The 10,670-nt window shown below is 35.8% G+C and overlaps 2 protein-coding genes across 2 annotated transcripts; both read right to left on the bottom strand.

Moving 5' to 3' along the window:
* Positions 1-529: 529 nt before the first annotated feature.
* Positions 530-3,453, bottom strand: LOC109164025 (receptor-like serine/threonine-protein kinase SD1-6). The gene is made up of 5 exons (XM_019312774.1): positions 3,363-3,453; positions 1,607-1,817; positions 1,283-1,520; positions 1,053-1,203; positions 530-917 (listed from the first exon to the last, which is right to left on the bottom strand). Exons 1-5 carry the CDS (start codon positions 3,426-3,428, stop codon positions 612-614), a joined length of 972 nt encoding a protein of 323 aa, XP_019168319.1. The 5' UTR covers positions 3,429-3,453; the 3' UTR covers positions 530-611.
* Positions 3,454-6,344: 2,891 nt separating this feature from the next.
* Positions 6,345-7,289, bottom strand: LOC109164048 (G-type lectin S-receptor-like serine/threonine-protein kinase At1g67520). Its single transcript, XM_019312800.1, has one exon. The coding sequence runs from the start codon at positions 7,287-7,289 to the stop codon at positions 6,345-6,347; it is 945 nt and encodes a 314-aa protein (XP_019168345.1).
* Between the last annotated feature and the right edge of the window lie 3,381 nt (positions 7,290-10,670).

The raw sequence follows: 10,670 nt of genomic DNA on the forward strand, positions 1-10,670 counted from the left end.
TATAATGATAGTGTTGGACTTTTGTGGACTCATTGGCATGTTGTCACCATTTTGCTTTTTCTTATCAAAAGTTAAGCACGTTAAATAATGGGGAAAAGTGAAGAAGGTTGAATACTAATGTTAACAATGCACTCAAGAAAACATCTTAATTTACAACACTATGTTATTTATTTTTGTTGTTGCACTTTCTAAAATTGTGATTGTATAATGTTGTAGTCTATCACTTATTTGATATTCAGTAATATCCATTCGATACAACAATATAATATATTTCAAAAAAAAAACAATATAATATAACCCTCTCACCACTAAATTACTAGCTGACTAGTAGACTTGTGTGTGACTACTTTCGAGGGCACTCAAAACCTAGAGTCATGCATTATATTGCTAATTTCAAGGTAAAAATAGAATTTGTCCATGAACACGAGCTTATCTTACAACATTCAATATGCAGTTTTTGAAAACTATTTTAAAAGCATTACATTCAAAGAAATGATGTCTAATTGCAATTAGACATGTCACAATATTTGTTGAAGTTTATAACTATTTTAGAACCAAATTGAACCAAAAAGTCTTTGTCCAGGAATAAGAGTAATTTGTAACAAGTGTGGCTATCGACCTTCGATCTCTGTAATTGTGACCCCATTAACAGAGTAAGGTTTTGAATTATTAGGAACATCACCACATTTTAAACCAATGATGGCAGAGAAACCAGGCTGCTTAGGAATGGGTAAGATTGTTGATTCATTACCAAACATGGATACCACATCTGTCATAGTTGGTCTATCCGTCGCACTATCTTGAACGCATAGCAAACCTACTTGAATATATCTTGTTGCTTCAATAACTGAAATCATTTTGTCCATTGTTGGATCTATTAGATCTGAAACTTTTCCATCTATCCACAAATCCCAAGCCTAATGATCATTTATAGTTAAAGTTAGAAACAAAAACTTATTACTCATATTAAAATAGTGACGTTTGAATAAAAGAATCATAGAATTAAATTAATTTTTTTTTTGTCTACAATTTATGTATAGAGTAATACTTACATAACCAAGTAAATTTGAAACACGATCTGGATTGTAGAAGCCATTGTTTCTCTTTCCACTTACAATCTCCATTATCATGACTCCAAAGCTAAAAACATCTGATTTCTCCGAGAAGCAACCATCCATGGCATATTCAGGAGACATGTAACCACTGTTTGACCATGAAATTGTTCTACAAGTTACATAAAAGAAAAATATATAATATAAGAGATATTTGAAACATGACTTACTAGGTTCCAATAATGCTTTTTGTGCTTGCTCGAGAATCACTATCTTTAAATATTCTGGCAGTTCCAAAATCAGAAATCTTGGGATGCATGTGAACGTCTAACAATATGTTACTTGTTTTTAAATCTCTATGTATAATCCTTAGTCTTGAATATTTGTGGAGGTACAAAAGCCCTTGAGCAATCCCATCAATTATGGATGCACGTTTTTCCCAATCAAGACAAACTTTCTTTCTTGCATCTGTGTAAAACCGTGTCATGCATTCTAAATGGAGCCAAGCAAGATAAATATAGGATGAATAATGGAAACAAATAAAGCAAACTAACCAAAAAGAATTGAATCCAAACTTTTATTTGGGAGGTACTCATATATTAATATCCTCTCATCTCCTTGAATGCAACAACCCATAAGTCTAACAAGATTCCTATGCTGCAATTTGGAGATCAATAGAACTTCATTTTTGAATTGTTCAACTCCATGTCCAGACATTTTTGAGAGCCGCTTTGCTGCAATTTCTTGACCGCTAGCTAATATTCCCTGAATAAAATTTATTGATCTTAATTAACCAGAAAGACATCTACTCTCTTCATCTCATTTTATATGACTTGTTTAATTAATGAGATTTGACTGAACTTAATTATAATTAAATTTTTAATAATAATAATAATAATAATTAATTCAATGTTAGTAAATGAAATTTATATATTTGAAAGGAGAAATGACGGTTTTAGTTCATCAATTATGCTTAAATTGTGGACTCAATTCATAATTATTGTTCTATATGACTTTTCTCCTTTAATTATATTGAAAGTGATTCTTTCAATCCATTACTTATAAACATTAAAAATTTATTTTGATTTAGTAAATTATTAGAGTACAAATTAGTCATTTAATATTTGTAACATCTCAATGTGTTGGTCAAAAGAAAGTCTGAAACCAAAGCCTTTTTTCTTTTTTCTTTTTTAGTCTTTGTTGACTATGATTTGCTCCACATGGTTGACAGTTTGTGAAGTATTTGGTTCGCCTTTTAGGGAAAAGGATCAAATAGGCTTTGAACTTTAGCTTAAAAGTCAATTAGTAAATATCAATGAGGTGTCATTAAACGAATATACAACAAATAAATATTAATTTCTTATATTAAATGAGTTGGATTCATATGCACAGTTGTGGATAAATTAAAGGCACCTAAACAATCACAAGTACATAACATTTTTTTTATTAGCTTGATGACAAATGGAAGACCTCCAAGAATTTAGCTACGTAATTACCATTTAATAATATTAGTGGAGAAATTGAAAATTTTACAAAATGATCAATTTGTTCTTAATATTTTGAGAAATCAAAATAAATTTTTAATGTTTATTAGTAATGGATTAAAAAAATCACTTTCAGACATAGTTAAAAGGAAAAAATTGTATAAAACAATAATTTATGAATCGAGTTTACAATTTAGGCATAATTGATGGACTAAAATTGTCATTTTTCGTATTTAAAAACAACATATAAAATGCTCTTAACCATAGAAAATTGAATTCAAAAATTATAAAAGAAAATGTTAATGAAAATAATTAAAGAAAGAAAAGTTGAATCCACTAAAATGCGAGGAGGGAGCACTTTGTATTGTTAGTTTTGTTACTATTGCATGACATGAAGAAATTGGTGAATTTTAGCATTTAATTCTATCTAATATTCACTATAATACTGTAAGTTAACCATAATGGGGCAACATGTGTTTAAAAAAAAAAAAGGATAAATGTCAACATATTCATGAGTTATGAGATTAAATGTAAAAATAACTTTATTGAAATTTTTAATTAGAATGAATGGAAATTTTTTTCCTTAAATTAAAGTTGAAATTTCTAGCTTTGTTAGTTAAAAATTTGGGTGGAAATATTAAATTAAAAGTGATAAAATTCTAAATCACGTATAAAAAATGGAAAAAAAATAAAGAACTAAAAATGAAAATACTACTATATACTCACAAGGGCAAATAAAGGTGAAAAAAATTAAAATTCACTTCGAAATACATAATTTTTGGCCTAAAGTGTGAAAACAACAAAAATATGTGAGTATAGGTGATACCTTGTATACAGGACCAAATCCTCCTTGACCAAGTTTATTTTCTTGAGAAAAATAATTTGTTGCCATCTCTATGCTTTTAAAATTGAAGAAGGGTAACTCCTCGTCATGCCCAGCAAGTTGTTGCATGGGTTGCACAATTGGAGCTGTGTCAATACTTATAGTTGATTAGGCAGAGTTAAGAAATATGATGAGACGATAACACTGCTGGAAATTATGGAATTTCCGACCACCTGAAAATGATCTTAAATCAAGTCGAAAGCAAAAAGTGGTCGGAAATAGCAACAAAGGTTTTTCCGGATACTAAAAGTGGTCGGAACAAGACTTTCAACTTGATTTAAGATCACTTTCAGGTGGTCGGAAATTCCATAATTTCCAGCAGTGTAAATTGATATTAAAAGAATATATAGCAGCGTACCTATGAAGAAGCTGGTGCAACATTTTCTTGAATACCAAACTAGGAAAATCATGAGGGCCAGGGTGATAACAGGCAGTATTACCGTAAGAGCAATTATAGTTGTGGTTCTCATCATATGGTGTGACATATTCCTTGTCAAAGCAGCAGCAGGAGGAGGAGGAGAATGGATTTGATTTGCTTGAGATAATCGGAATTGAATTGAAGCAATTGAGTGAGGGCTTAGTTAGGTTTATAACGAATGAAAGTTATGATGGAGAAAACTAATTAAGGAAATTAAACACTACTGGAAATTATGAAATTTCCGACCACTTGAAGTCAAAAGCCTTGTTCCGATCACTTTTGGTATCCGGAAAAACCTTTGTTGCTATTTCCGACCACTTTTTGGTATCAACTTGATTTAAGATCATTTTCAGGTGGTCGGAAATTCCATAATTTCCAGTAGTGAAAATTGAAGCATGCAGGAAGTAAAAAGGATGGACGACCTATCTACCTGCTGCTTTTGCATAACGAATGTAAAGATTGTCGCCGTGAGACAAGTAATGGTATTTAGTGGAAGACGAAAATTTGCAACCTGTTCCATCAGATTCAAGTGTAGCATAGGTGTTGCAAGAACAATTTTTTACACACATTTCATAGCAGTCACCTATACTTAAGGTGGTGTTGAATAGCTCTAGTTCCCATAAATTGAATTCGATGAAACCATTTGTTAAATTGAACCTGTCTCCAGCACTACAATTGGATTGTTTGGGTGATCTTATGTTATGTTTTCGGGTGAAAGCACGCGTCAAAGGGCGAGTAGGGTTATTGGGGTTGTCTATGTTGAGAGATAAATATAAGGAACAAAGATAATAGGAACGTTTTGAGAGTTTTCCCACCTCTTGATTTTAACTTAACTTCTTTCTTGCTTGTCCTTTTATTAGAATGAAAATCCCCTTTATATAAGAGGGTTACAAAGACTAGTAAAACATAAAAAGGAAAGGAAGACTAGCAAAAACATAAAAAGGAAAGGAGAATCACTAAAGATCCTTACCCTAATTATTTGCTATCTCTAAAGGAAATAAATCAATTCTAATAGTAAAGATAATAAATCAGTTATAATAATAAAGATATTCCCTTAATCATCATATCATTACTCCCCTCTTGGACATCAAGCTTGTCCTCAAGCTTGAAATCTAGAAAAGTGGGAATTGATTAGTCTGGGGTCGTTGCGTCAATTGGCTCATCGTCCCCTTCGCCATTAAAGCCAAGCATGTATAGTTGTTGTTTGCAACGATGGCCCTTTACCCATGGTTCATCACAATTATAGCAGAGGCCACGCTTTTGGCGCTCTATCATTTCTGTCGGGGAGAGTTTATGGAACTGAGGGCGTGATTGTGGCTGTTGGTGCACTGTTATGGCGCAACTAGGGGGTGTTTGGGATGGGAAAGTTTGTCGGGGAGGTGCATTGTGAAGCAGGAGGCCTTTACGAGCATAATCTCGTGCTATGTTAATGGCCTCATCAAGAGAAACTGGCCGCATCCTTTCAACATCTATACGTAGAACCTCATCAAGGCCGGCTGTGAACAGATTGACTTGTTGAGAATAAAGGACGTTGTCAGCTCTAGCGAGGAGGGTCTGGAAATCATCTATGAATTCGTCTAAATCCCGACCATGTTGTTTGAGGTTTGCCAGTTCACCTAACGGGTTGATGCTCCGGGGTGGTCCAAAACGGAGGGTGCATGCACCTTTGAATTGATTCCAAGAAAATTGTTGACCATCCTGCATGCGACGTTTGTACCACAGTTGGGCGCTATCGAACAGATAATACGCTGCTGTGGTAACCTTCTCATGATCAGAATGCGGTGATTTATCAAAGAACAACTCACAGCGATGGAGCCAAACAAGAGGGTCCCCTTTGCCATCAAAAGTGGGGAACTCCAATCTGGTGAATCGTGTAGCCGGAATGGGAGCAGCTGGCTGCGGCAGTGCAGTCTCCGGAGTGGCTTGGTTGCCATGAGAGGCTGCCACAGTTGTGGAAGTGGTGGCCTGCGATGTGAAGAAAGAGTGCACCATCTGGGAGAGATTGGTTACTGTTTCGGTTAGAGAGTCCACAGCTGCAGGAAGGTGTTCCAGTTTTTCGATGGATGCCTGGATAGCTCGGACCTCGTCCTGGAGTTTCTTGATATCGCCCATATTGACGCCCGGCAACGGAACCAAAATGTTATGTTTTCGGGTGAAAGCACGCGTCAAAGGGCGAGTAGGGTTATTGGGGTTGTCTATGTTGAGAGATAAATATAAGGAACAAAGATAATAGGAACGTTTTGAGAGTTTTCCCACCTCTTGATTTTAACTTAACTTCTTTCTTGCTTGTCCTTTTATTAGAATGAAAATCCCCTTTATATAAGAGGGTTACAAAGACTAGTAAAACATAAAAAGGAAAGGAAGACTAGCAAAAACATAAAAAGGAAAGGAGAATCACTAAAGATCCTTACCCTAATTATTTGCTATCTCTAAAGGAAATAAATCAATTCTAATAGTAAAGATAATAAATCAGTTATAATAATAAAGATATTCCCTTAATCATCATATCATCTTACAACACACCCCTCGTTGGAATAATTAGTATCATTATAATGATCACAGTTAATATTAGTTTCTGATATTGATATCGCAAATGTCCTGCCGCCACTAACAAATGCATAAATTGCCCCAGTTGCATAAATTGTGATTGAGGCTGAAGCCATATCTAAATTCCAATCCCAAGCAAAATAGGTTTCATTGTGGTTAGAGAAATACCTGAGATGGGAATTGAGTTGAAGAAATGGAAAATTGTTTCCATTCCAGACCCCACTGTGCCAATAAACAACCCCTCTTCGCATGGCAACTAGCTGCTTGGTATTGTTTGGATCAACACAAAAGCTAAAAGCACCCGGAGAAGGGTTCTCCTCACTTGTCCAAGAAGTCAGACAACGCTGCTGCTGTTGAGGAGTTTTTAGGCCAAAGATACCCAATTTCATCCCTGGAACCCAAGTATTACCAGTGGGATGATCGAAACTTTGCCACAACGTACGACCCCCACCCCTCAAAACTAAGTTGCCGGTGTCAAGTAGAGTTGCTGTTGTGTTCATAACAAATGGATATTGTTGATCATGGTTTACAACGAAGTAACGATCAGCAAATATCAACAACTGCCCTTCTCTTTCCATTATTAATTCTGGAATATCACAACTTTCACTTTCACCTAGCCAAGCAACCCAAATTGTTCTTTCTTCAGAAGTGGGTGTGACAAAAATACTGGCCCACTGTATACTCAAAAAGCAGCTAAAACCAGAGCTAGAGCTAGAGCCGGAGCCGGGTCGCTTCATGAGTTTTAACTTGAAGAATTCATTTGATGACTCCAAGTAATCGTCATCATTCGGTAACAACTTTTCTCCAGGTGCAAGTGTATTTTTAACACTAACACCAGATATCAACAAGCTGGCATGCCAGATGAATAAGCAACAAACAATTGCAACCACTAAACTATCATACATTTTTATTCTACTTATTCCTATCATATGCATAACCCCTGTGGCCTATTTATAGTTATAATAATATTATTAGTATAATTAAAACAAGTAAGTGGGTTGTTATGAAAATTAAAAGTTAGAAACTTTTTCCTAGCTACAAGCTATCTGCGATTGCATTAGATCGACTTTGAAATTTAAAATGTTCTTTAGTATTTTATTTATTTATTTGCTTTATAATTTTTTTTTTTTTAAAGAGAAGGAAAACGGCAGCTTTGATTATTATTGAATAATATCAAAGTGTTGAGGACTTGAGGTCTTTTTTTTTTTTTTTTTTTTTTTTTTTTTTTTTTTTTGAACAAAAAAAAGTGTTGAGGTCTTTGAATTCTCTTTGTCTAACAACTTTTCACTATTTTTTTTTTTTTTTTTGTTTGGCTCTTTTCATCAACTGAAATGCTCAATAAACAAAAGAAAAATTGAGTAAACATTAAATTAGAGGATTAATAAATTTGTAGTTTCGTTTAATTATATTTCCCTCCAAGTAAAAAAAATAAAAAATGAACAATATCCCTAAAATTTGACAACCAATCACTTATGATAACCAAGAAAATATTTGACTAGATATATATAGGTTTGTCCTAATATTAAGTTATACAACACCAATTTATTTCATCTTATCTACAATCCTTTTGTTTATTATAACCACGATGAGATAAAATGACATCCTATAAAATTACAACTAGAAGTAACATTTAACAAAAAGTACTCACATATATGCTTGTCATTTGCGATTCAAGTTGTTACGTACTGAAATTTACTACGCAACGGAAGAAACCTTTCGAGCAGGATTCTGACTCCTAACCGTATTCGAGTTACGGTAAAGCGTGTGAGGGCTCCAAGAATAATAGTTAAAATAGAAGAAGAATTACAATATATTTCTCTTGGTGGTTAGACCGTTACGTACTGAAATTTACTACGCAACGGAAGAAACCTTTCGAGCAGGATTCTGACTCCTAACCGTATTCGAGTTACGGTAAAGCGTGTGAGGGCTCCAAGAATAATAGTTAAAATAGAAGAAGAATTACAATATATTTCTCTTGGTGGTTAGACCGTTACGTACTGAAATTTACTACGCAACGGAAGAAACCTTCCAAGGTTTTCACTGCGCACAAGGAGCCCCCCCCCCTCCACTTTAAGAAGTTGCTCCCACACTGCCGCTGGTGAGACTCGATCCCTGGTCATTATTCCAAAGTTTCACCTCTATGACCAGTTGAGCTACCCATGCGAGCAATATCCTCTAATTACATATATTCATTCCTTGTAGACTCTCCACTAATTAAACCACCAATTATTTATTTCTTTTGATACGTATCACTCTCCACCTCTTCAAAAAACACATTGTCCTCAAGGTGTGGAGAGGAATAGAATAAACACATCTTTGTTGAAGCGGTCCATGCAACTTTGGATGGCGGCTAGTTGGCAAAACAAAAGATTGAAATGGTTCTTGAGCTTGATCGTGACACATAAATGGCCTCCCCTTTTGGTTTGCACCGTCTAAAAATATCTCTTGCTCCCCAATGTTGAGTTCCAAGTCTAAGGTAGTAGTACTCACAAGGGTCTTGTCTCAAGATAATCCTCAAGAGACTCTAAGTTGTTGAAATCTTGAATGTTGCTTTCGCATGAGTGGCTGGGAGAGGATCGGAACTGTTATTATTGATGATTCCTTGGACCCTAGGCTATTTGGTTCTTCTTGAAAAATTAAATTAGAATAATTAGAAGTGAGATATTCCGAAGTGTCATCTTGGCCCGTCTGTAACTCTCAACACATAGCCATCAACAACTCTAAATCAGGATATTTGATGTCTAAAACACAACACCCATCGTAAATATTTTGACCATGAGTTTAGCACGTTGACGCCAAAATATATTTTGTTGATTGTATAAGTGGCGTATTTGTTCATCCAGGTCTCGAACCATATTCAAGGAAATATGATCTGTACGTCCCCTCAGCATATTTAAGCGCTTTTGCAAAGATTCAATATCATAAGAAAGTCGTTTCCCCAAATCACCGCCCCACCTACGTAACTGATCACCACAATAATCCAGCCGACTCGGGATGGATTCTCCAGTAGAATTCAGCCAGGCTTCATTTACTACTTCTCCACAACCAACATCTTGGGGCCACGCATTTTCAAACATGAATCGCCTACGTTGAGCTCGGATTCTTGGTTTCTCGAGATCAAGAAAGATGGCCGTGTGGTCTGAATTTATAACTTCCTTATTATAAACTGTCGCATGGTCATATAAAAGGCACCAATCCGCACCAGCAACAGCTCTATCAAGTCGCTCTTCTACCCAATTAGCCGTGCCTTTAATTTTTTCCAAGTAAACGGTCGACCTTTAATTCCAAGATCAAATAACTGGCAAGCATCTAACGCACTATTAAAACCATTCATAAGATGAGCTAGGTGACTATGTCTTCCTCTCTTCTCAGTTAGAGCTGTAATGTCGTTAAAGTCGCCAATGACCAACCAAGGTAGGGTCGACTTTCCATGCAGACTACGCAACAGATCCCATGAATGCTGACGATTTTGTCTCTTCGGGAAGCCGTAGAAACAAGTTAATCGCCACGGAGAACAATTAGGCAAACTAACCTGAATATCAATGTGATTCTTTGAGTAGCTGAGTAATTGCGCAATGCCTCTATCTTTCCAAAAGAGCGCCAAACCTCCACCCAAACCATCTCCATCCACATAAAACAATCCATCAAACTGCAGATTCACTTTCAAACACTCAGCATGTTGTCGTCTAACTTTGGTTTCCATAAGAAATATAAAAGTTGGCTTATTTTTGGCTTCAAGAGCCATTACTTCCTGAACCGTTCGTGAATTGCTAAGTCCACGACAGTTCCATGATAATGTACTCATTGAGATGGGCGGGACTGGGACATACCAGTACCCGCCAACAACAAGTTTTTTGACCCATCATTATCATAATCCATCGGAGTAGACACAACAGCATCATCATCATTAGAAGGTTCCAAACGACACCTTTTCTGTTCCAAAATCACAAGACCATCTTCCACGTCACTTGAACCATGCTGAATATTAGCAGAATCACTGGCTTGATTAATTTCCATAATAGCCACATCTTTTCCGCGTTCATTATTACGCTGTTGATTATTTTTGACTGGGGAATCATCTCGCTGATTTTGCGGAGATTTTCCTTTCCAATCCGAATCTACCTCCCTTCCCGGCGCGTTCCAACTACGCCGCTAAGCTGTTGTATTCGGTGCCAACCATCTATTCCAGGCAGATGGAATATTACGTCGATCGCCAGCACGTAGATCAGATCCAAAGGGCTTCTCAGACCGAGGATCCCAGCCTTGCACCTTTCTTGTACAGAACT

The sequence above is a fragment of the Ipomoea nil genome, unplaced genomic scaffold, assembly GCF_001879475.1.
Source record: "Ipomoea nil cultivar Tokyo-kokei standard unplaced genomic scaffold, Asagao_1.1 scaffold3056, whole genome shotgun sequence".
Lineage (NCBI taxonomy): Eukaryota > Viridiplantae > Streptophyta > Magnoliopsida > Solanales > Convolvulaceae > Ipomoea > Ipomoea nil.

What these genes read in the sequence shown, in the direction of transcription:
- LOC109164025 (XM_019312774.1), bottom strand. Translation starts at nt 3,428, where the DNA reads ATGGCAACAAATTATTTTTCTCAAGAAAATAAACTTGGTCAAGGAGGA. An exon ending in TTTGGATTCAATTCTTTTTG is followed by an intron (nt 1,521 to 1,606) that starts GTTAGTTTGCTT and finishes GGTTTTACACAG; the next exon opens with ATGCAAGAAAGAAAGTTTGT. An exon ending in AAAAGCATTATTGGAACCTA is followed by an intron (nt 1,204 to 1,282) that starts GTAAGTCATGTT and finishes ATGGTCAAACAG; the next exon opens with TGGTTACATGTCTCCTGAAT.
- LOC109164048 (XM_019312800.1), bottom strand. Translation starts at nt 7,289, where the DNA reads ATGTATGATAGTTTAGTGGTTGCAATTGTTTGTTGCTTATTCATCTGG.